The 27202-nt window shown below is 39.1% G+C and overlaps 1 protein-coding gene across 1 annotated transcript in view; it reads right to left on the bottom strand.

The window, feature by feature from the left end:
- Positions 1–8774: 8774 nt before the first annotated feature.
- The window catches only part of Mtap (methylthioadenosine phosphorylase), a 71961-nt gene continuing 53533 nt past the window's right edge, over positions 8775–27202 (bottom strand). The window contains exons 8-11 of the mRNA XM_013020769.1: positions 20744–20846; positions 16848–17087; positions 12560–12682; positions 8775–9590 (exon numbers count right to left, since the gene is read on the bottom strand). Of these exons, the coding sequence (XP_012876223.1) occupies positions 9552–9590; positions 12560–12682; positions 16848–17087; positions 20744–20846 (505 nt within the window). The 3' untranslated portion in view covers positions 8775–9551. The remainder of the gene's footprint in view (positions 9591–12559; positions 12683–16847; positions 17088–20743; positions 20847–27202) is intronic.

The raw sequence follows: 27202 nt of genomic DNA, 5'->3' as shown, positions 1-27202 counted from the left end.
AGCATTTATTGCTAGGTTCTGGTGGCTCACACTTGTCATCCTAGCTACACAGAAGGCTGAGATCTGATACTGTGACTCAAAGTGGTAGAGAGCTTATCTTGAACAAAAGAGCTTGAGGACAGCACCCAGGCCCCAAGTTCAAGGCCCATGTCCAACAAAAAAAAGTACATTATTAGATGAAAAATACTTAGGTCAGAAAGCTCACAAAGGTACAAGTAACAATTTGCAGTCTTAGTTTAAATACTTCTCAGGCTTGGCTTCATTGACCATATAGTATACCTGGAAGTACATTATATATAGTTAATGTCAGGATATTTTCATATGTGTTGGCCACTCTACAGTATAACTACATTTTTTTTAATGTTTGAGGAATGTCTAAGGGAGTGGATGATCTACTACAGCAGCGAATAATGCCAGATGTTTACTTTCCCTCTCTTTTTTGCTGATAAGGCACGGATACATGACCTAGGTAGGCTCCACCAATTGAAGCTACCAGGTGAAAATTGACCCTCCAGTTACATGAAACCAGGGATTATGAAAATATTAGCTCTGTCATGGGAATGTCAGTAACTATTTAAAGTAGAAAGACCGGGTCAATTACTGGACAAATTCTAAAAGATGCTTCAATGAATTTTTCTTAGGTTTGCATTTGAGCCACTTTGTTCCTTCTGGTGGATTCTGTGAACTCCCAAATGATAAATTTCATTTATGATTTTTCATTTTTACATTTTCATTTTGTACTTGGTGTTATTTTTTATTTTGTGGTTTCTAAGTTATTCTGTGTCAAATCTGTAAATTAGAGTAGTATTGCCATCTTAACAGCATTAGGTCTTTCTAACTCATAAATGTGTTACATTTTAAATTCTGGTAAACATGTAGTTTTGAGAACTTTTTTTTTAAGTTGTGGCAAAATATAGACAAAGCAACTCTCATGCTTTTTTCTTTTTTTTTTCTGGCAGTGCTGGGGATTTGAACCTAAGCCCTGAGCACGTTCTAACACTGAGCTACCCCTCCAGCTACTAAATTTATTCTCTTAACTCATTTTCAGCAATTTAGTACTGTTAAGTATGGTCATATTATATACCTATCTAACTTTCCATGTTGGAAAATGTCTATGCCCATTAAGCAACAATGTTATTTTCCCCCTCTTCAACCTTGGCAACTACCATTCTTTCTGTTTACAAAGTTGATTGCTTTAACTACCTTGTGTAAGTATCAATTGGTGGTGGCAGCATAATAGCATTGGTTCTTCTTGTTATGCTTAAGCCAGCAGAAATGCACTTATTTATAAACTTGGACAAAGTTATTTGAAGACGAGGTATTGCGTCCAAAGTAGTTTTATTACCCTAAGTGGAAGCTAAGCAGAAGGGAGCTTCCTTTAACCTGAACTTATCTGAAGCTTAATATTGATGTTTTTTCCACTCTAGGATGTCAGCTGGGTACTGGATAAGATGAAGCCCTGTGTTCTTGTCTGTATGAACCTGCAGTTTCCATCTTGCTGAACTGAGAGGGAAGGTCCAGGTCTTAATACAAATACTACAGATTCTCACCATTTTTACCAATGGGTGAGAGCAAATGTTTCTTTTTAAAAAATTTTTCTCTTAGTGATTTTTTCCATATATATATATATATATTGTAAAAATACTGTACAGAGAGGTTACAGTTACACAAGTAGGGTAATGAGTACATTTTCTATCAAGCATTGTTACCTCCTCCTTTTTCCCTCTTCCTTTTTCCCCTACCAACCTTTCCCTCCCCACCTCCACCCCTTCACCCTGAAATTGCAACACAGTGTCTTGTACATCTCATTGTTACAATGGGTCAACCTGTATCCTTATTTAACCATTTTGTTATATCCCTTCTCCTCCCCAAATTATAAAAGTGTATGTACAAGATGCAGGACACCGGAATCAGATATAGTGGAAACAGGGTTATTATAACGTGGGGGAGAACATACAAAAGATACAAAGAATCACATAGTGCATTTTAAGTGCAATTTAAGTACAATAGCAAGAAAGAAAAAAACCACTTGTGTCCCTTTTTGTTTTGGGGTTCATTTTGCTTAACATCATCTTATATGGTCATATGTACATAGCTTTTGACCTTTTCGGGCAAATATTTCTTAACCAGCTATGTCTTTGGACCATTTCGAGACACCATCAATGGTGGAACATGTATTCACTCTAAGATTTAAGTTAGAATCTCTGCTACACCTCATTTTTTTTTTGAAAACGGATGGGAATTTTATTAAGTATTTTGATAAATTTGAAATAGTTGATGCTTTTAAAAATGAAGGCAGTGAATTATATTGGTTGATTTTACAGCAATTTTTTATTGTGATTGTATTACATACATTTCACAGTATTGTGAGATAGTGATACTTAAAGTCACAAACACAATCTAATCTTCATGGGGCAAATTGTCTTTATTGTGGTCTATAAAGTTTATGAGTTCTATGAGCTTTGGCAATAGTTATTTCTTCCACATCGGGTGATACGTAAGTTTCTTTCCTTTTGCTTAGTGTCAGCTGTTCCCTCTTTCCTGCTCATTCCCTTCCTCCCATTACTCCCACTGAGTTGCTTAGTTCATTTTGATCAATGACCGGTGCAGCTGATGGGTCCCACTGTTGTATGTTTTCCCATTTCTGTGTCCTCAATCTAGTTTCCCTTGATTTGCACATATATACCATATATATGGTCAGCAGCATGGGGTCATTTAGTAATGATTTGACCATATGAGTGGAGGTCCTTTGTTTCTGGAGTCTTGTTTACTTTGTCATATCTCCTTACGTTTTGGATTTATCAGGGAGACCATGTGTAGTTTGTCTCTTTGCTCTTGCTTACCTCGGTCAACATGATTTTTTTCTAGTTCCATCCATTTTCCTGTAAATGCCATTATACTGTCCTTTCTAATGGCTGCATAATATTCCATTGTATATAGGTACCACAATTTTTGGATCGATTCATCTGTAGTGGGGCATCTGGGTTGTTTCCATATCTGCAACGAACATAGAGGTGCATGTGTCCTTATATCTTGGTTCCTGTTGTTCAGGATAGATGCCTAGGAGTGGTATGGTTGGGTCATAGGGGAGGTCTATATTTAGCTTTCTGAGGACCCTCCAGACTGCTTTCCAAAGTGGTTGTATTATGCTACACCTCATTTTATTTTCTTAATCTCAATGCTCATTGAGAAACTGGAATTTTAGACTCCAAATCTAATCTCTTTGAGTTCCATGTCAGATCCAAACAATTATCCCTAGATGCTAAATGAAGACACAGTAAAGAGCAGAAAAAGGAAATTTATTATGTACCATATACATACCACAGGGAGGTAGTACTTTATTTTATATTCATAAGATACGTTTAAATAGAGAAAGAACTACGGGAAGTGCAGAGAGGTATACATTATTAAACAGCACCAGTCACAGGGTTGCTCCAGGGGTCAGAGGTGGTATCAAGTGGTGTGTCCATTGTTTTAGAACTGGCCAGATGGGACTTATCTTAGTCCTTGTTCTCTGAGGATTCCAGACAAGTTGGGAACATACACACTGCAAATGTTCTGCAAGTGCTAACACACTGGCAAAATTATGGTGATGTAGTGATAATGAGATGCAATGCATTGAGATGATTCCTTGTTGCACAGAGGACCTTGCCTCCAATGATGATGCCAACACAGAAAACTACAACCACCTTTATCCACATACCCAAGATCTATAATCTTCACAAAAAGTGAGTCTCAGATGAGGATTAAGGAAATTACAACATACAGAAAAGACTTCAAGTGCTGATGATACAAGTGCTGAATGTTTCAAGTCCAAGATGCAGTATTAAAATAGCAACCAAAGCAAAATAATCACACATTAGAGAGTTGTCAAAACTGAAGTGGTGTCTATTGTTCTTGGGGAAGTGTTTGAAATATTTAATGGATCATTAACTGCAGATAAAGCCCCTACATCCTGCAAGATATGAATGTCAAGGCCCCAAACCTAGAACTGGAGTGGGGGAGGCCATAAGAAGCTCTTCCAGCACAATCCCAGAGAAGACCACTATCTCCTGATGGTTAGCACAGGAACAGCATCTTCCAAGAGGAAGAGGCAGGTACCACTTTGAGCTTCTGATAAGCAGGGAAGTTCATGAGACTTTTTTTTTTTTTGTCAGTCCTGGAGCTTGAACTCTGGGCCTTGGAGCTATCATTGAATATTTGTTAGTACTCTACCACTTGCGCCACAGCTCAACTCCTGGTTCTCTGTGTGTTGGTAATTTAGTGAGGATAAGAATCTCATGTACTTTCCTACCCAGACTGGCTTTGAACTGAAGTCCTTAGATCTCAGCCTCCTGAGTAGCTAGGATTATAGGTGTGAACCTCCAGTGCCAGGCTTCCACTAGACTCTTAACAAAGCTCAGAATAGTACCCAGGAGCTGGGCACCGGTGGCTCACTCTTCTAATCCTAGCTACTCAGGAGGCTGAGATCTGAGGATCGTGGTTCAAAGCCAGCCGGGGCAGGAAAGTTCTTGAGACTCACCTCCAATAAGCCGCTAGAAAACCAGAAGTGGTGCTGTGGCTCAAGCGGTAGAGCGCTTGCATTGAGCTGAAGAGCACAAGGACAGAGCCCAAGCCCAGAGTTCAAGCCCCACGACAAAAAAACAAACAAAAAGAATAGTACCCAGGCTCTGAGTTCAAGCCCAGAACCAGTACAAACACACACACACACACACACACACACACACACAGTCATTCATTCCTGTTAGATGGGACATATATTGGTGTATAGGAAATGGCACTAGTGTCCCACCAAAATCATTTATTAGAGAACCATGGCTAATATAGCTGAATTAAACAGAAAGTTTTATTGTTAAAGCTTTTCTTATTTTTGCCTGAAAATTAAGATATGGCCTATTTGTCCCTGTATAATTTGACAAGGGCAAAATTCCCAGACTTGAAGGTAAGATGATAGAGGATCAGATGATGGTATTATTATATTGTATGTCAAGCTATACCTGTCCTATGTTTGGGTCTACCAGAAGTCAGAAGTTAGGACAGCCTTCCAGTAATCATTTCATAGGGATTGAGATGCAGATTAGCTTAGGGACAATCCTTACCACCAATAAAGCAATGAACAATACCAATTCCAATGTCTTGGCATAACCTGGCTAACTAATGTTTTCTTCAGGACTTAGTTGCTTCTTCCCATCTTCCCAGAAGACTGAGGCGGCCTCCAGGCTGAATGCAAGTAACAGGTGATTCCAAGTGCTTGGTCCACTGACTGGGTATCCTTGTCGTCCTTGCCATCGTTCACTCTACAATATTCTTGGGAGCCCCAGACTTAGCCTATTTCTTCTAATAGTATCTGGCTACCTCTAACAGTTTTACTGTCAATTTCCATCATTGAGCAGGATTTGGAAGTTTGTGGTTCAGAGAACACAAAATAAAAGATAGTTCCTTTATCAATAAGGAAACTTCAAAGAAACCTAGGCCTCCTCCCATCCAACATGGATAGCTGTAGAGGTGACTGCATGGACACAGCCATCTTGTTGCCCTTCATGGCTTGGTCCCAGCTCCCTTTGTACTCCTTCAGCAGCCACTTTGCTTACAGAGAGATCAGGATGTTTTCAGAAGCTGGTGTTCCATGACATTCTTTGCTCCAATGTCCCACTTGCTGACAGTTGTAGCAGATGCCTTTTCCGTACCAAACTTTCTCAGTGTTGCAAAAAAGTGGGCTTGCCCTTGAGACTTTAATCTCTCCCTCTGCTTCCCCTCCTCCATTTGTTCCTTGTTAGTAAAATAGGTTCCCAGAATTATTCCTTCCTGAGATCATGTTAGTCAGGATGTAAATCAGAATGTACTTCCTAAAGGCTATTAAGACCCTATCCTTAAAAAGGTCTGGATTCTCATTTGGCTCCTGAGTTATTCTTCAAGTTGTCAAAGTTAACCTGTTTGCTGGCATTTCTTCATGCCCTCCTGGAAGCACAGGTTCATTGTTGGAATAGCTAGTTTATGAATTACCTTTGCTTTCCTGATTTGACTGATAGCTCTGTGTGTGTGTGTGTGTGTGTGAGCCCAAGTGTTGGGTCCTGCCACTGCCGCGAAGGGAAGAGTATAATTTATTACATCATCAGCATGTTGGACAGCATCTGAAATACAGTGCATCTCACTGAGATCTACAAAAGGAGAGAAGCACAAAAGATACAACAAAAGCTGAAAACAATGTCCCTGGATTTCTACACAAAGCAACCTAGATCCTCAGAGTCTACCTAGTTTCTGCCTTCATTAATGTCCCTTATTGGAAAGGAGACATTGTCCTTAGTTCTGTTTCCTCTGGCTGCCAATCCTGCTTGGAAAGGGCACCTCAGGACTTAGAAGGGGTCCTACAGAGCATATGGTGAGGGCTTTGTTGAGACTTTTGAGACTAGCAGAGGTTGTTTTTACCTTCTGAAAATAAATAGGAACTTTTAATGGGTTTTTCTTGATAGAGTCAAACTCTTTCTAAATGTTTTCTCTCGTTTAAATATCTTAGCACAAATATCTTGGACCATTTCCTTTGCCTTCAAAAAAACAAGATGAAAAATGGTACTGAATACATATTAGCTCACATTTAACTTCTATCAGTGATGGAGAAGAGACCAGAGCAAGCCAGAATAGGACAAAACATAACAAACACATGAACTGAGAAGCCGTATGTTCAAAATAGTATGAGCTAGGAGCCTGAGTACTCTTAACTATCCTGGTCATTTGGGATAACTTTGAGTGACGAGATTCTCACTCTTGGAGATTATATTTTAGTGGGAGCATGTTGTATATAGGCAATGGACAAATTTGAAAAAAATAAACACTAGGGTGTGTAGTTTTAGTAAGTAAAAAAAAAAGCTTTCAAGGAAGAGTTCCTTAGAAGTATGGAAGACACCATGGGCACTGTCCTTCATTCAAACAGCCCAGTCAAGGCTATTTCTGAGTAAAGGTTTGAAGGAAGGGATATAGTGACCCACAAGGTTATCTGGGGAGTTTTCCTAGTAGGAGAACACTAAATATACTAGTGTTCCAGCAGTGAGTGAGAGAGAGAATTGTGAGAAAGGAGATCAGGGATAAAGAGCAGTGAGTAGAGATCATGTGGGGACATATGGGTTTACTGAGAACTTAGGCTTTCAGTAAGTAAAATAACTGAGTAGAGGAATGACTTTTTTTGTTTTTTTAAATTATGCTGGCTTCTGGTGAGAGTCAGAATTTCAATGGGAGCTGGTCTCAACTAGGTCAGAGGTTCGGGATCTGATGCACTAGAGTCAGCACTAGCTATGATAGCAGTTCTCAAAGTGTTATTCCTAGACTAGCAACATCGTTACCTGGTACTTAGAAATACAAATGATCAGACCCTACCCAAGACCGAAAGTATGCTCTAGTCACTTGAGAAGCCTGAAAATGAGGTTGCTAGAAAAAAATTACTGGATGAGGACAAATAAAGCAAATAAAGCTTTTTTTTTTTTTTTTTTTGCCTTGACATTCTGAGACACCAATTAAAAAGGAGGGGAAATTAGGGGACTGCAATACAACAGTATACGGATTCTTCAAGGATCCCCAATAACCAGCGTTGAAACCACTGCAAGAGGGAGTTCTAAAAGTCATAATCACATGCAACTGGAATGATGGCTCAACATCATGCTTGAGAATAATTGGTTTATTTGTTTATAATTAGCAGCTTATTATCTTGAAGCCAATCTCATAAACACCAACATATTGATTTTACAGACTCTTTAAACAAAAGATCATGAATTCTGATCCTTAAATATTCTGTGACAGACCATGCTAAGAAGCTACCTCTGAGGGGGAAAAGATATTCTTATGTTGTAAATTTAAGAAAATAGGCATTTTTAGAAAATTAATGGTAAAAAATATTAAGGAAAAGCTTTTCATTAGAAAACACAAAACACCAACTCATGTAAAATAACTCATAAATGGAGTAGAAACAAGTATTAGTTTTAAAAACATCTGACATGCTTGACTTTCAACTACCTCAGTATTAAAACACATGGCTTTTCTCAGGACACAGTTGTAAACCCAAGTACTGATCTGACTGCAAAGTCACCAATGATCAAGTGAATTTGGTAAATCCCTTAAACAACACTACTGTTTAGATTGCTATTTGACTCTTGCTTCATTAACAAAAACTGTTTTTAAGAACTTAATTTTTCTAAGTCCATTTTAAATTATTTTTTTTCCTGTGCTAGTACTGGGTCTTAAACTTAGGATCTCGATACTGTGCCTTCATTTTTCACTCAAGGCTGGTACTCTAGCACTTGAGCCATAGTTCCCCTCCTGGCTTTTTGCTGGTTAACTGAGGATGAGTCTCATGGACTTTCCTGCCTGGGCTGGCTTTCAACCACAATCCTTAGATCACTACCTCCTGAGTAGCCAGTGTTATAGGTCTGAGCCACTAGTGCCAAGCTCCCATTTTAATTTTTACAACTTCATTACTTGATTATACTCACCATAGAAAAATATAATTAAAAATAAAAGAAAAAATATCCAGTACATGGCCTCCAGATATAATGAAAGATTATATATTTTTCCTTCAAGTCTTTTTATACATCAATACAGTATTTTTGTTGTTGTTGTTGTTGGTCGTGAAGCTTGAACTCTGGGCGCTGTCCCTGAGCTCTTCAGGTCAAGACTAGCACTCTACCACTTGAGCCACAGCGCCATTTCCTGTTTTATGAGTGGTTTATTGGAGATAAGAATCTCACGGACTTTCCTGCCTGGGCTGGCTTTGAACCATGATCCTCAGATTTCAGCCTTCTGAGTAGCTAGGATTACAGGCTGAGCCACTGGCGCCCCGCTTCAACACAGCATTTTTAAGATAAAACTAGTACTGTAAAATTTGTTATTTTTAAAAAAAATTTCCTACTTTAGAACAATTTCCTTAGGACATTACTATGTGAAAATATGATCTTCAGTTGATTGTTTCACAGCGTAATTATAACTAAACCTCAACTTACCTACAACTGTTGGATATTCAGATTATTTTGAGTATCTGCTATTAGAAGCAACACTATTTAACATCCTTCTTTATACAAAGTTCTTCACATGTATCTGATAATTTTTAGAGAAGTTCCTAGAAATACCCAACAAAGTGCATAAGTACTGTCAAGCTTCTGATGTATTTTGATAAACTGACCTCCAAGAAGACTGTACCAACTTATGATCATATCAAAACAAGCAGCCTGAGCCCTATTTTCTTTCTCATATTCTCTGGCAACAAAGAATACTGGATATTGTCCCCAATTTTTTGTTGCAAATTTAATGGGGGGGGGTGAAATGGGATCTTTGGTTTTTCCCTAAAATGTAAAGTTTTCCCTGTTCATTGGTCATTTGCTTCTCTTCTGCATCCTGAACAAGTGTCAGTCTTTTCAGCGGAGTCTGTAATACATTCAATGTCTTGTCTTTCTTACCACATTCTTCTTCTGATATAGGCAGGGGCATGTCTTTCCCCTGTTCTTCAAGTAAAACTCTCAATATGACTAGTAGCAGAAAGTCTTCTTTTCTGGGGGCAGTCATGCTTTCTTTTAGTGTCTTGGTAATAAAACAGAAAACTGGGCCATGTTCTGAAAGGAAGAAAGCAGGCAGAGATGATAAGTGCTGCAGGTGGGCATGCTAATTATCTGGATTGCTTGTTAGAACATATTTAAAACAACAAAACCCATTCAGATTTTGTTTTTGTTGATTAGAGTGAGGACTTTATTTTTAGGTGGGGACTCTCTTTAGATTGGCATGTGTGCCCTTTCGATATGTCCCATGGTGCTTTTTGGGAAATAAGATATCCTAGGTTCATCTTCTGTCCTGCCAAGTGCAGGGACTGTTTATTTTTTGAGGAAGTCCCAGGTCATTTTAGTGAACAAGCACATTTAGAAGATCTGGGTTAAGGCATGCTTTTCAGAGTGTCATTGCTCTTGGAAAGCCTCAATGGATGGCACTAAGAAATACAGGAACGCAAATCCACTAAACCAGAGATTCTATCACCTACTTTATCACCTAATCTGTATCTCTAGATTCTCCTTGACTTACAATGGGATTACAACTTGATAAACTCACCCAAAACTGAAAACATGCATCACATTCAACTTGCAAACATGCACTACAGACTAGAAGTTCTCACCTTCCTAATCTCAGAATTTAATGGGGAGCTTCAGCTTGCTACCAGCCTGGCTCCAGAATATATTATCTTTTCATTAGACTGGGAGAACATGGACCCCACCAGCCTCAATAACCTTGTTTAGCCTGACAAAATGGGTTTTGGATAAATTTTTCATGAAAGGAAAGGAAGAAAGAGTGAACAAGACAACAAAACAACCATCTGAAACCTCTCTGGCCTGCCCATGATGGGAGACTGCTCTCTCCTGCAGGTCTCAGGAGACACTGCCTTCTGTAGACTCCAGGGGATCATATGGGTGAGTGGCTCTGCTTATGTTCAGCCTTCTTCCCTATCCCTCTGTGCCTCAGTCTCCCCACCTGAGAAATGAAGATGGATGCAGCATCTACCTCTCTCTTATCACTAAAGAGATACAATGTTCTAGACCCAGGTTGCATGGGCCTTGAAGAAGCATTGCCTACCCAGGGCCTTGTCCAGCCTTCCCCTATACTGTTCCAGGCCTCCTACTGTCCCTTGCCCAGGCAATGTTGTATCTGACAAACTTTGAAATCTTTCCTCTCACCCTCTAGGAATTCTTTGGAAGTACATTTAAGTTTCCAAGGGGAGAGCCCTAGCATTTTTATTTTTCACACCATCTGAGCTATGACAATTGTAACAAGGTTGGGCTTGGCTGAGGGCAGACCGTAGTCTCTGCCTCTTGCTGGAACACATCTGGGCTGAGTCAGACACCATCTGGTGCCTCACCTACCAAAGTGCTGGTGGCTGGTCTAAACTATGGCTCAAAAGAGGCCTCCTGTCTTCAGATGTGAGTAGGGTGAGATCCCATCTGATTCCTAGAGTGGAGTTGCAGGCCTTCTTTTCCTTCCCAGCCTTCTCTTCAGAGGGTCTCAGGGCAGGAGGTCCTTGGATGGCCTTTTCTGAGGTTGGTTTCTACCATTTCTGGCTGCAGAAAGGCTTGGGAGCCTACTGCTCAAGAGGAATTGTGAATTAGGAGCTCAATTATTCCTGGCGTCACTGGCTCCATGCTGCCTCCTCTATATACTAATAGTTCCCATTTATAGTCATCTTCATTTGTATCTGAAGACATTTCCTCCTAAAGGTCTGAAGGGTTTTACCACTGGGCCACCTTCCCAGCCCCTCTACTTCCTTTTTGTTTGCTGCTACCAGGTTCTGAACTGAGGCTTTTCATTCTCTTTATTTTTCCAATATCAAGTTATAACTTAATTTTTAGGCCTTGTGGTCTGTTTGGCTTTCTTGCTCATGAATGGCACTCTACCACTGGAAAACAAATCTTTCAGACTTTCTAGCCAGGCTGGCTTTGAACCATGATCCTCCAAGTCTCAGTCTCCTGAAAAGCTAGGATTACAAGCAAGAGCAGCTACTGATATCTGGCCTAAACTAAACATCTAAACCAAATTCACTAATTTATAGAATATATTTTTTGTCTCTTTTTCTTTTTTCTTAAAATTAAAATGGTACTAGGGTCTGAACTCAGGGCCTTGTGCTTGCTAGGCAAGTGGCTCTATCATCCCTCGCTATCTGTTCTTCATAGGTTAAAAAAAAATGGTTTCCTACGTCTGAATACTTATAACACATTTAAAGGCAAAGAAGAGAGTATCATGTATTCATTGAAAGCCATTTTCATTAATACCATTTGTTTACTATAGATATATACATGATTGAAACCAAGGGATGTGTTTTCTAGTAGTAAAGGGATTTTTGGCCTTCCCAACTTTTCCAGTCTTAGACGCTGAGTCACTGATGTTGCAGCGATGTGCTGGAGTCTGCTTGTACCAGCTTGTGCGTGCCACTTCCTAACTTCTCATTGGCTCTGGGTTGGTAGTTTCAAACCAGCTTTGCTAGATAGAGCACTCACACTGTGTAAACCAGCGATTATTACACACCACTCTTATCACACAAAACTCCTGGCTCCAGTTCCTGGGCTCCTAGATGGCATAGGTTGGGAGGGTTCCCATCAATCTTTCATATTTTTCCTCAGCTTCTGTCATAAAACCCAAGAGTATAGATGTACTCTAGGACATCTCAAGAAAGAGCCTCTTTAGATACCAGGATAAATACACAAACTCAAAAAATTTGAGGCAACTCTTACCCAATGTGGGTAAGACATCCACATGACATCATGTGTTTTGATCTTAAGAATACACTCTAGGACAATGTGAAGCATGTGTGACACTAGATAAGGAAACTCTCCTGACCTCAGTCTCCAAAGCTCTTAGCCAGAAAGTGATTGTACAGCTTCATAAGGGGCTGGTACAGTAGTAAAGGCATGAAACTCACTGAAGATAAATCCAAGTTTGCATAAAAAAACATGAAGAGATAGACCAAATGTGAAATTCAAGTAAGAGAAAAAAGGAGCTAACGATCTACAGGAGAGTCTGCTTACAGATGTGGAAGGACACTTACCTTCAGGTTATGGAGAGTTTCTGACCATTCCATGGACCCTATCTGAGGTATGGTAGTAAGCAGTAAACTTTTAGCTTTATTGGCATTTTCCTTCAGGGTCTTTAAAACACGGTCCACTGAAACCTGGAAAAACAACAACATAGGATTTCATTAAAATTTAAAAGTCCATTGCTTTCTGCAGAACATTTTTCTGCATTCCAGCCTTGCTATGGTGTGCATGTTTGTGTCCCTCCCAAATACATCTGTTGAAACCTAATCCTCAGGAAAGAGTATTAGGACATTTGAGAGGTGATCAGGTGGTAAAGGAGAGGTTCCCTGAATTGGGACAGAGGTTACAGAGTACTCCTTCACTCTTTAACCACGTGAGGTTCAGTGTGGAGATGTCTAGGAGGAAGTAAGTTTCCCTGTACATCGAATCAGCTGGGACTCCTCAAACTCTAAAATTGTGAAGACTGACCTTTTTTTGTGTGTGTCTCAAAGTTTAGCCTAGGTATTTACCTGTGATAGTTACCTGCTGTGACAGCAGCCTGAATAGACAACACAAACCTAAGCCAAACCCGTTTAATACAAACTCAAGCCCTGGAGCCCAAACACTTCACTTATCACAATAGTTTCAGTTCTGGGGAGAAACCTATTGGTATTTCTGAAAAGCACTGAAAGCTCTCAACAGGGTATATGAAAAATTACCTCAGATTAACAGAGTTTTAAAATATGGCTGTTCTCCCTGTCCACAGTAGAATATTTTCTAGTCTTAAAAGGGTTGCTGTATTGGATAACCAAACAGAAGGGATATGTGTGTGTGTGTGTGTGTGTGTGTGTGTGCACACATGCTTGCTGGTACTAGGGCTTACTTGGATGCTGTTCCTTAGCATTTTTGCTCGATGAGGTGACCTACCACTTGAAACTCCAGCTCCACTTTTGGCTTTTTGGTGGCTAATTTGGAGGTTAGTGTCTCATGGACTTTCCTGCTCCAGCTGGCTCTGAACTATTATCTTCAGATCTCAGGCATCTGAATAACTAGGTCAACAGGCATGAGCCACTTGTGCTGGTCTAGCCTCCATTTTAAGTCTAAGTACTAATGAATTAATAGATTGGCTGTTAATGTCACAAACCAACAAAGAAAACTAAACTAACCAGTCAAACAAACAAAAACAACCCTACTTAAGCCAGGTGGTGGTGGCTTACACCTATAATCCTACTTAAGAGGTTGAGATTTGAGGATTGTGGTTTGAAGCCAGCCTAAGCAGGAAAGTCCATGAGACTCCTATATTCAATTAACCACCAAAATACAGGAAGTAGAGCTATGGTTCAAGTTGGTAGAATGCTAGCCTGGAGCAAAAATGCTCAGGGACAGAGTCTGGGTGCCAAGTTCAAGCCCCAGGACTGACACATATACACACCCACACATGAACCCAGTCAATATGTGCTTCCAGACAGAATATAACAAAGCACCATTTACATTCTTGAGTTTGATCAAATCTCTACCAATTTACAGAAAACATGGAAAATAAAGAAGTCTGTTAGATTTTAGTTTTTAGATTTTAGTAATCAGCAAACTTAAACTATGAGAAACTCAACAGGACAAGGGCTTCCTTCCTCTCTTTCCCCCTCCATTTTGTTGAGAAAGCTCTCTTGTAGTACAAGTTGGCCTGGACCTCATAATATTCCTATCTCTGTCTCCCATGTGCTGGAATTTTAGGCATGTGCTATCATGCCCAGAACTATGATTTCTTTATAGAAATGTTACTAGAAAAAAACAACATAAATTACTGTTAAGATACAATGTGATTATGTTTGATACTTTCTGAAATATTTCTGGATTAAAATCATAGATGAAATGTGACTGGTCATAAACTGATGGAATAATTGATGTACTTAGAAAAAAGGTAAGAGCAGCATGAGTGAGGAAGTTTCCACTACTGTGTAACACAAAACAGTGGCCAGCTGGGGACTTGCCAAATACAAGATAAGGCCTGGCTTTAGCTGAGTCATAGAATGCAGGGACATGAAGTGGCCAAGAGCTTTACCTTACTCTTACTTTTTCTATGAGCTTTTCCTGTGACTGATACATCTACACTGATTCTGACTTCTCTTGCCTTTGTTTCTGCTCTTGGGCTCCACCCAAAATGCCCTTCCTACTGACCCTGTGACTCACAGGAAAAAATCTAACCCTCTATTCAAGGTCAACTCAAACCTCATAAGTTATAATCTTTGCAAACTTTTCTGACAATACTCCCCCTTCCCAATTCCCTTGTGCTTACCATCTGACAACCACCCTCCTGTGAGCGAATGCTCTACATATACTACTGGATTTATCCTCCTAGTAATTCTGCAAGGTCAAAATTATAACTAAAGAAACCCTACCCCCAAGTTAGACAAGAAATGTAATCACTACCTTACTTATGTATCTGTAACCTTCTGAGTATCACCTCAACAATAACATTTTTTAAAAAAAGAAACTCCATCCCTCAAACTCAAATCTGGCTTTATGCCGCAGTAAGGCAACACATCAAACAACTTCCCTAGTATTGGTAGTCATGGAGAAATTAGAATTAAGGGCAGGTTTAGGCAACTCTAGATGCTTCTTTGCCATGCCAGGTCATATATTTGTTTAAAGCCCAATGCCACATGACTGGCTGAGTTGATGTCATCTCTGTGTATGTGTCTCCTCTGGAATTAACTAAGTTTGTCTTCATGACTAAACGCTTAGACAGAGTTTAGTTTCTCTGTTTTTGAATAAGTATCTCTGGGTGCTTTTCAACCTTCTGCAAGGGAGGCATATGTGTTAAGACTGACAGAAAACTCCAAGCAAAAAGCAATCCAGCCAAGCTGGAGCTTTTCCTTTTTTTTTTTCCCCCTAAAATTAATTAATTGGAAGCAGCTTCACAAAAGTCATGAGGCTAAATTGTCCCATGAGTTACAAAGTTGCCAAACCAAACATCATGGTATAATTTAAGTTAGGATTTTCACATATCTTACATAAAAAGGTATATTACTACTTAGCAACAGCATATCATAATGAGGAGTCAAAATAAAGAACTCACTAGGAAGAAAGAATCTAGTTTCACCTGTGTCCCCAAACACTGCACACATGAACAGATATGGCAAGAATACCTTGCCTTGTTTTCTGTGAAACCACCAGCACCAAGAATATAGTTAGGCAGCATCTACACTTCTTGCTTCAAAATTCATTCACTATAGTTTTGAAAAAAGAGGGAATATTAGATTAAGAAGAATTTTAAGAAGCATACCATAAATATACAACATGTGGATAGTAGGGGATCATAATTTGACCAAACTTTTTAAGATCAGAAGGAAAATGAGAATAATCTCAGCATTTGATTATATTAAGAAATTAATACTGTTTCAGTACAATAATGGTGTTGCGGTTATTTTTCTTTAAGTTGAAAGAAGACTTTTAATTTCAAAATGAGAATGGGGGTGAAGGGGTGGGGGAAGAAGTTATATAGGGGACTATCTAAAACAGGAGATTAGCCATAGTTGGTAACTGTGCAGTTGGGTTTCATAGATGTTTAATGTTTTCTACAGTAAAAACGTTTGTTTTGAAAGCTTAACTTCAATGTTCAGTATCCTCAAAGTCTAGCTAGATCTTGTTTCCCCTGCCTAATACCTCCTCACCCCCATAGCCAAATTAAATCCCTACCAGTCTGTAGGCCCTGCTGTAGCTAGATCATACTTCTCCCTCTCTCTGCTTCTCAATCATGTCCTTTCTCAACACACTTAAGCCAGGAAGGGTTCTCAGACTTTCAATCTTGGTTTAGTCATTTGGATAGTACTTCTTCATCTCACAACATTGTTTCTTCCTAAACCTTTAGTTTTCTTATTTTGCTAATTTCTGCTTTCTTCCTAGAAGGACTTATCTATTTACACAGCATCCAGCAGTGGTAGGTTTAATAGATGGATAGACAGAATCTTTTTCCCCCTGAAAGTAAATGTAATAAATGTAGCACTGCTCAAGGAAATTACAGTCAAAATACACCTTTATCCTTAAAGTAAGGTTAACTCTCAACATGATTCTTAATAGCCACGTCTACAACGTAATTTTAACTGTCGATCCTTGGATGAGTTCTCCTGCTTTTGCCATAAGGATCTTTGTTCATAATTTCCAATGAGACCTCTACAAAATATCTGCTAATACCTAATACTTTTAAAACTTTGTAGAGAGAGAGACACTTTCTGGAAGTAATACAGAAGGAATAAAGATGCACCCTTAATGGCTCATTAAAACTTAGAAACCCACACATGTTGAGAAGAAAATGCCACCTACTGCTTCTTCATGCTCCTTCCAGCAATCGTAATCTGTCGCCATGGCGATGCTTGCATAGCAAATCCCAGCCTCCTTAGCAAGAACCACCTCTGGAACTGTGGTCATATTGATGACATCTGCCCCCCAGGTGCGGAACATGAAGCTTTCTGCTCGAGAGCTAAAACGAGGCCCCTCGATTGTGACCATTGTCCCCTTTGAGTGGCATCGAAGTCCTAGCTTCTTAGCAGTCTCTATGAGGACCTAGATAAAGAAGAACAAACTGAAAACATACAGTCAAGCTATGATTTTATTTCCCCCTGATGTTTAGCAAGTTAATTACTTAAAATATGCCCTCACTCTATACTCATTTACACAGTTCTCCCAGCCCCCTGAACACATAGTTCATAGCTACCAGGGCAACACGGGGCTTTCTCTGTACTCCACATGTTCCCTTATGTGCTTTAATGCCATCTCTTTTGAACAACTTCAGGAAACTAATGTAGGCTATGAATCCAGACTTGATTCCTAGCTCTTGACCTCTGAGGCTCCCCTAAGGTGCTTCTTGTATTCCCCCCTCCCCACCAGCCCCCAACAGCTGTGCTGAATTCTACTTCCTGAGCTCTTGAAAAATTAGCATTCACTTCTCTTTCATACAGAATCTGCAGCCTTTTAGAAAATCTTTGTTTTGGGGTAGAAAATGATTTCTCTTTTGCCTGTTGCAATTCCCAGAATCTATAGTGAAGCGAGAAGGGGGCTATACTGACTTTCTTCTGTCCAAGAAATTTACCTTGGGGCTTTCTTTTATTCTCTGAACAAGTATTTTAGAACTATTAAAACTTTCATTGTTTTGTCCAGAGTTTTCAAATTAATAGTTACCTCTATCTTCAAATTATCAGTTATTTTTCCTACTGTCTTAGCCTGAGCTTTAACATTCCCTTTGTGTGTGAGGTGGTGGTGGTGGTGGTCTTTGTTTTGGAGTACTGAGGTTTGAACTTAGGGCCTCCCATTTGCTAGGCAAGTGCTCTATCACCTAAGCCATATCTTCAGTCCTTTTGTCTTTATAGTTTGTTTTCCAGATGGGGTCTCTGTTTTTGCCTGGATGGGACTAAGATCTTGATCTTCCTATCTCTTCCTCCCACATAGCTGGGATTATAGATGCATATCACCATGCCCCCAGCTTTCAAAATTTTTAAATCAAATTAGTAACTATTAACCACTAAAACACCATTGAAAGTACTTAACGTCTTTATGCTTTATTTTTCTTGTCTGTAATAATATTGTATAATTCAGATATTACAAGGATTAAATAAGGCACACAGTAACACAAAACTGTGCTGGGAACATTGTAAACACTATTTAAATGCTAATGTAGTCCTTTAATGATGATTGGTACCGGAAGCTCCTAAATCTTTTCCAAATAACAGGCAAAAGGCCTTGGGACATTACATATCTAAAATGGAATAACTCAAAGTCAAAAGATTTAGCAGTGGATAATGAACATATCAAAATATAATGTACTTGGGGCTGGGAAGTTGGCTCAGTGGTAGAGCGCTTGCCTTGCATGCCTGAGGCCCTGGGTTTGATTCCTCAGTACCACATAAGCAAAAAGAAAAAAGCCAGAAGTGGCGCTGTGGCTCAAGTGGTAGAGCGCTAGCCTTGAGCTGAAGAGCTGAGGGACAGCACCCAGGCCCAGAGTTCAGGCCCCACGACTGGACCAAAAAACAAAAACAAAATATTATATTTATCTTGCCTTCAAGTGTCTTTCAATCCATCTGTATATCCTGGCTAAACTTCACAGTGGTTTCATATACCTACCTATCTACCTACCTACTTACCTACATAGGTCCTCACCATTACCCTAAGAGCTAAGTACCCTGATTATAGGAAAGGAAAAAGGAGACTTACTGATATGGGTTGAAACATATGGGCTGACAACACCATCTTAAGGCAGCAGAAAAAAAAACTATTGGGTCCAATTTAAGTTCTGAGGTAAGATGATTTCATGTCTTTGTCTTACTGAAGCTATTAAAATTCTCATAGGGGAACTAGCAACATGAGGTTACCAAGTTAAATATACTTAATGTGTCAGAATTTGCAGAATATCTCTCGAGATGACTACAAGTTGGTGCCATTTCCACAATAGTTAATAAATTGATTCACTGTGACAATCTTTCCTCACGAGTAAGTAAAAGATACATTGGTACTGAAAGCAAGCATTACCAAGTGGCAAAAATCAGCTACTTTTTACACTTTCTAAGATAGTTTAAAAGCTCTTTCTTAAGGAAGAAAAACAAAATAATGCTCTATCGACTTATTTTTGCCATTTTCTCAACTGCCCTCCCCAGCATTCACTCAGTTCTTGGTTTGACTAGTACTAGCTGAATCAGTTTGATTTGAGGGGGTTAAATTATATTGGAAACTGACACCACAGTACCACATTGATATGCACTTTATGCAGGTCAGTGGTGCTTCCTATTCCCAGCCAACTCCTAGTTCTCCAAGCCACTGGTTTCTTCTTGGCAACGAATCTCAGATTTCACGCTGACATGCATATCCTCTCTTAGCCTATTTTTCTAAGCAGCCTCTATATTCACATAGACAAGAATTTTATTCCTACTTCATCTCACCCTGAGCAGCAAATGTCTTTTGGTCAGTGCTATATTTGAGAGTAAGATTAGTAGTAGCATGAAATGAAATTATCTAGAGACATATATATACAATGATATGAAATTATATTATATATACACATATAAACTTAATCTGCTATTTTTTAAGGTTAAAAAAGTGTACCTTTCATACAACTCATAAAGAATCAATATGCAACAGTATAACTGAAATACCTTCCTTCCACAAGTCCCATCTAAGAATCTGGATTTGTGTCTGAGATCAGAGTAAAGTTCAGATATCCTTGCTGTTCTCTACAGAAACTGGTTTCTCATAACTACCTAGGGCTGAACATAAAAAGCTAAAAGAAATAATGTACTTTCTACATGCAGGTGTTAAACCACCTGAACAAGTGTTATATTCACTAAATGAATTTGAAAGATATATTTTACTAAGCAGTTCTGGCAACAGTTCGGTCTTTTGAGTTGTGCTTGACTTTCAAACCTAAGACTGTAAGAATAGCACATGTGGATCAGGCAATGACATAAGAGTTCCAACAGACATTTTTTACTTTCTGAGAACTACAACTTAGGTTCTTTACTTTGTATCATGACTAGCCTTGATGTTGCTACATTGTTTACTACAATGTTGGAGAAGAGGCAAGATAATGAGCAAATGAGCACACTCAAACTGGCAAAAAAACGAAACTGATCCATTGTTACATTATCCATAGTAATGTCATTCACCAACCATAGGGTGTTCTGTATTGACAGGCACAGGTCAAGACACTTGTAAAGTTTTACCTTTCATAGGACAAACTTGACCCTAAGTAATTTAATTTCATACTATATACTCATGACTAATATGTTACCCTATAAATATTTAAAAGGTATCCTGACAAACTTGAAGTGTACTAAAAAAGAAAAGTAGGTCACAACTCTGAGTACTTCAGATAACAATGACTGAGTAGCAGCATTATTAACAAAGGGAAAACACTCTTTATAAAATCTTTTTTTTTCATTGTGAAAATACTGTACAGAGGGGTTACAATTACATGGGCAAGATAATGAGTACATTTCTTATCAAGCATTGTAGCCTCCTCCCTTGTTTCCCCTTCCCCTCCTCCCCCACCCCCCCATCCTCCCCCCTCCCAAAGTTGTAAAGTTTCTTTTTGACATAACGAAAAATCTTGTATTAATAAGCACACTTGAGGGAGAAAAAGGGCCCACCTGCTCAACCAACTGATATAACTGCAGAGGACACCTCAAGCTCTTATGCTCTATTTTGATACATTTTCAAGAAAGACTACAAACCTCTCTTGTTTTGGGGCAAAATGGCTCAGCCATTGGAATATGACACACTCCTCTTGCACAGGAATGACTCCCATCATAGAAGGTCTGAGGCCTTATCAAGGTCCTACAAAAAAAGAAGAATTAATAAAGCAAAAGTTTCTTTTTCTTTTCTAAGCCACCTGGTCCATCCTCTGAAGGTCAACCCTTTAGTTTTCGGTCCAGAATCTACAGCTGCAGATAAGATGATGACAGGTTCAGGACAGTATGTGGCTCTTTGATATGTTCCTTAACAGAATATTAAAGTGTGACCATATGTGATGGAAGGTACAACTGAACCATGGATTCAAGGTGAGCAGGTAAACGCTTAAGTCAGTCAGAAATGTCTCACTCTCTCAAATGCACAGGACTACAGAATGAACCAGATATACCTATTGCCCAGATTCATGAATTCCCCAAAATTTGTCGAATTTGCTTCATTTGTCCACTTTTTCATGGGTGCAAATCCCAGGCTTTCATGCAGACCTTGTGCAAGTTTCATCAATGTCCCAAAAAACTCTTTACATCACATTTCACAGTCAAGTCTCCAAATTAAGAATAAATCCAGTTTCCAACCCCAAATATAATTTTCAGGCTAATGGCCCTGAAGAAGCTGTTATCTTACGCCCCACACGAGGTCTCTTTCCTGCTTTATTTAGCTTCTTCTTCTACCACTAATTTCTCAAGAGTCTTAGAGTTCAGGTTTTTTGGTAAATCAGCTTTGAATCCTAAAAAGAGTGGCTAAACACGCTCAGAGAGACAAAGGGTGCAGCTTTTCTCTTATATGCGAAAACTAGACCTAAAACACACTGGGATGTGATAAAATTATACAGGACTCTAGGCATTCACACACAGTGAGACCGAAGGATACTCTTAGGAGAGGAACACAAAGGCGCAATCTATGTGCATCTGATCATATAAAGATTTATCAAAATAAACCCCAGGAAATGGAACAAGCAGTTTTTTTCCCCCTTTGTTGCTGTTTTTGTTTTCTGTCCCGTTTGTTCATTTATTTGTATTTGGGAGGATAAGTGGGGGCATAGAAATGGAGGGACAAAGGGTGAACAAATGCAGAAGTGGTCCTCACTAGACACTATGTTGAAAATGAACTAGAGAGCGAAGGAATGGGTGACATTGTTCAAAAAGAAATGTACTTATTACCTGTCTTACATAACTGCAACTCCTCTATACATCACCTTTATAAAAACAATAAAAAATTAAAATTTAAAAAGAGTAGCTAAAATTAATCCAATGCCAAATCATTCAAAAATTACTTGCCATAAGTTTATTTTTTATTGTGAAAATACCGTACAGAGGGGTTACAATTACATGAACAAGGTAAGGAGTACATTTCTTATCAAGCATTGTTGCCTCCTCCTTTGTTTCCCCTTCCCATCTCCCCCACCTCGCACCAAAGTTGTAAAGTTGGTTTTTCGATATAAAGTCTTGTACACCTCATTGTTGCAATGAGTCCTCCTGTATCCCTATTTAAACAATTTATTTTATCTCCAAATGGCAGTAACAAGAAGGTTACAATTTAACATGTCCATGTTACTCCTTCTTGATCAGTTACCCTTTCCATCACTCTCCTTTTCTCTTGTTTTCATGAGAAAACTTTTTTTTGGTGTTGGTCTTGGGGCTTGAACTCAGGACCTGGGTGCTGTCTCCTGAGTTTCTTTGTGCTCAAGGCTAGTGCTCTGCCACTTGAGCACAGCTCCACTTCTGACTTTTCCTGAGTAATTTATTGGAGATAAAAGTCTCATGGACTTTTCTGCCCAGACTGGCATGATCCTCAGATCTCAGCCTCTTGAGTAGCTAGGATGATAGGCATGAGCCACTGTTACCTGGCTATAAGAAACATTTTTTCTTTTTAACTTATACTCATTAATAAAAACCCAAAAAATTTGAACTGATGAGTAACTCAGAAAAGATAGTCGATTTTTTCTAAAAAAGGAGGTAGAGAGAGGGGTGGGAAGGTTTTATGTGTCTATGGGAAAGGCTAAATTAATCCCCAAACAATTCCACTGGGGAATGAGTGACAGGTTAACTGACTGTTCCAGTCTACATCAACAGAAGCTTTTCTGTTTGAAAGATTAATCAAGAAAATGATGTCACACCCTCACCTCCAGCTGGGTTTGTCTTCAAGGAGACAAGTAACTGAAACATTCCCACTTAAAATTTTGATTATAAAAGCAGGCAAGAAGGATATCCACTGGTTTTACACCAGCATACCCCCTATTTTATCTCTCTGCCTGACTTGTCCTCCCTGTCTCTCCCTATCCTATCACCCTCTTATTCTGCCCTTGCTTTTAGTCTTAAGGTATAATACATATTATATTTTGCTGTGTTCTATTCATATGCTACTTGCTAACTAAATTCCCTCTTTCAAGACAGTTTATATATTTCTCTTTAACAAAGGTCCCTGAATTCCTAACTATACTGCTTATATCAAATAGTGAAGCCTGTTCAATTTTCCAATATTAAAAAAATAATGCTTGTCTATTCATTTATAAAGTCACCAGGATTAAATCCACCAGCAGATCTGAAGTAAGGTCTTGGCTAGAGACAACAAGCAGTCAGCTAAAGCTGAGGTCTCAGAGCATTCAACTCTGTAAGGGACCCCAGGGAAATAAGGACATTAAACCCTATGTTTCACTATCCTGTCACAACATCAGAAAGGCAGCTATAGGTAAGAAATGCTTCTTTATAGCCTACCTACCTATTTGTGGTGTTCTGCACTATTAACCTAAGGGTCACTTAAGTACAATGAAACATTAAATGACTGAAACAGAAATCTCTACGAAAAGCAGCTTAAGCTGCATAGCATCTATAATACAGAATACAATTCTGAGCAAGAACAATGGGATTTACCATCACAGCTAGAGTGGATGACGTCTCCCAAATAAATTTGACAATGAAATATATATAATTCTAAGAACATGTGACCTACCTCTGAAGGTCTTCATTAAAGAAATCAGATGTTTCACAATTCAGATAAGAGCCTGGAATAAATCTGCCATGCACATACCCGGAATAAGAATTATTACCTGACTAAGCTACAAATTCACATCCAATTTCCAGCCAAAATAGCTCTTATATATTGACAACTATAGTTCAACCATGTGCCAACCAGTGATAGTTCTGCCCCTGGATTTGAATTTCATCACTGAATGTGTGTCCTGAGCTACTTCAACAACCCAAGTTCTTTTAAGCCATGAGAAACATCTTCACTGATACAATCTTGAAACCTTGTGTGCCCTTCAGATTTCTATATTGAAATCCTAACCCATAATATGATGGTATTAGAAGGATGTACCTAAGTCATAGGGCAGTCCTCATGATTGATATGTCAGCAAGCCAGCTATTATCTTCCTGCGATGTGAGGATGGTACTCAGAAACCAACCCTCATCAAACAACAGATCTCTGGCATTTTTTTCTTGTATCTCTCAGCCTTTAGAAGGTGTTTAGCACTATCTTAGTCTATGGTATTCTATTTCTGTAGTAGCCTAAACAGGCTGGTGTAAGAATGCAAAGAAAGGGCTGGGAAGGAGGCTCAGTGGTAGAGTGCTTGCCTTGCATGCATGAGGCCCTGAGTTTGATTCCTCAGCACCACATGAGCAGAAAAAGGTGGAAGTAGCACTATGGCTCAAATGGTAGGGCACTAGGCACTAGCCTTGAGCTGAAGAGCTGAGGGACAGCGCCTAAGTCCAGAGTTCAGGCCCTATAACCAACCAACCAACAAACAAACAAAAAAAGAAATGAAAGGAAGAATGCAAATATTTCCAGTGGCTGTATCTCAATAGACTATAATACAGTGCGCCACCTTCATTTTACATATGAAATAATGTTCCCATGTCCATATGCTAATCCTCAGAACCTATGATTAGGGTAACAGGTTTAATTAAGACTACCATGAAGCTGACCAGAAAATAGAAAGATTATTCTGGATTAACTATGTGATAGCAATGTCAGCATAAGAATTCTTTCACAGGTAAGTGGGAAGCAAGAGCCAGAAGAGTGGTAGAAGAATTCTGCCCATCATTACTGGCTTTGAAGATGGATGGAGGCCATAAGCAAGAAAGGCAGAGCAGAAAGGGTGAGGGAATGGATTTCACCATAAGATCCAGAAAATAATGAGCCCTTGTCACCTTTGTTAGCTTTTTAGACCATGAGATCCATGTTATACTCCCAACTTGCAGAATCAGAAGATAATAAATTTGTGCTGTTCAAGCTACCAAGCTTGTGATCCTTTGTTGTTGTTGTTTTTATTGTGAAAATACTGTACGGAGGGGTTACAATTACATGGGCAAGATAGTGAGTACATTTCTTATCAAGCATTGTAGCCTCCTCTTTGGTTTCCCCTTTCCATCCTTCCCCCCCAACCTTGTGATCCTTTGTTATAGTAGCAATAGGAAGCAGAAATATACATTTCTGTGACTTTAAGAATGACCCACATATGGCTTCTATAGTAGTAATGAACTGTTCCTCAAAGTCTGCCTATGCTGGCTTCAACACCCTTTTAGCAAAGCAAAAATTTTCACTTCCCCATTGGCTTGGAATCTCATTGTAAAACACTTATTTCCGTCAGGCTTCCACTGGTCAGTTTTGTACGTTTCTCCTACAACCCAGTATGAATCTTGATGGGTTTTAAGTCATGGATACTCCCCAAATTACTGTCAAAGGGATATGCACTTAAAAAAAATGCACACATTAAAAAAAAAAAACAAACCTGTTGATTTTCAAGAGTGAAGAAACCAAATAAATTGTATACTGTCAAGAGAAATGAGTTCAAAATAGTCAAGGGGAAAACACTATACATTTTCAACCCATAGAACCTTACAGGTAGGCTGTTTGTTCAATCAAGACCCTTGAATGAGCACAAGGGCAGCTACTTGTTAGTATTTGTTCTTAAGGGAAACAGAGTTGCAACAAGGAAATTACCTGTGCCGCGGCAAACATAAGCATAACCACATACCTCCTAGGTGGTTTCCAAACATGACCTATGTCTACAACAAGCCCCAGCACGCAGATATGAGTCAATTAATTCATTGGCAATTAAAATGTTACAAGTGAAGACTGTTTGGGAAAAATAATTCTACCAGCATCATTAAAAAGATATCCAATAGTCAAACAATAATATGTATGGACAGAGAGGGAATGCTGAGATGAACAGTAATGGATTAAGAAGCTGAGTGGGCCTGTCCTTTTAATCAGAGGAAAATGAAAAGCTACAAATTCGGAATAATATGACAATCTTCCCATTGCTTTAATTTTAAGAGTCCTTCTAACTGGTTATAGTGCCAAAAGAAAGAAAAAAATTGATGCTTATATCCTGATGAGACTGTTCAAGAAATAGATTGTATACCTTCTTATTTTTTATTGTATTTTATGAGGTCTTGCTAAATGGTATGCTGTGTAATAGTACGTGAATAACAATCCTGCCATGTGTAACAGTATATGCTTATCTCTGCTAATTGGGAGGTAGGCATAGAAAGATCATGGTTCTAGGACAGCTTGGAAATAGCTGGCAAGGAAGTCTATCTGAAAACAAACCAATAAAAAAATAAAAGCACAAAGGCTGATGGTGTGGCTCAAGCATAAGCCTGACACACACGATGATAAGACAGTTTACATACCCATAAAAGAAGATAAACTACAGTATGTAGGCAGTGCTTCCTTGTTAGCAGTTAAGACCTATTATTCTTACCCAGCAGTTTCATAATCATCCTGGTCACTGTCCTAGTTCATCTGTGAGGCTTCCTCAGATCCAATGAGATCAATGTTTTAGGCTACTCCCTGGGGAACCATTGTACATACATCCTGGTATACCTACCTAGAACATGCACCATATGGTGTTTTTATTCTTAGGATCATACTAGCCTAGAATGAAGGCTGTGTGGAAAGGCATAAACATTTTACCTTTTTTTTTTTTTTTGGTACTGGTACCAGGGCTTCAACCCAGGGTTAGACTTCCAAGTGCTGGGATTTCAGCCACCATGCTTACCTCATGAGTTTTGACTTCTAATCGTCACACCCTACCAATGCCCAAGAGAGATCGAAGAGACACATGGCATCTGAGTATACCCCACTTGGGGGCCAGTACTTTATGTAAATGACATCATGGGGGAAACCCAAAGCAGGGCTGTCTCTGGGCAGGGAAAATTAACGGATATAGACCCATCCTTTAGCACTGTGTGTTTACAGTGGGACTTTCCTGATGAGTCAGAATGATCGCAAAAGCACACCCAGAGCTCTCCCAATACTTCTTGCAAGAAGAAAGCAAAGCAAAACAAAACAAACAAAAAAAAAACAGGCTTTAAAAGGAGGACACCAGACCTTAGGAATCAATCCAGCTCCTTCATTTAGCAGATGAAGACAAGTAAGTGACAAATGAATTTGGGAGATGAGCCAGAAAGGAATTTGAAGGTCTCAAGTCTACTGCA

Source organism: Dipodomys ordii, unplaced genomic scaffold (assembly GCF_000151885.1).
Source record: "Dipodomys ordii isolate 6190 unplaced genomic scaffold, Dord_2.0 Scaffold53, whole genome shotgun sequence".
Taxonomy (NCBI): Eukaryota; Metazoa; Chordata; class Mammalia; order Rodentia; family Heteromyidae; genus Dipodomys; species Dipodomys ordii.
The sequence above is the reverse complement of the archived record's forward strand: the minus strand, read 5'-3'. Positions and strand labels throughout refer to the sequence as shown.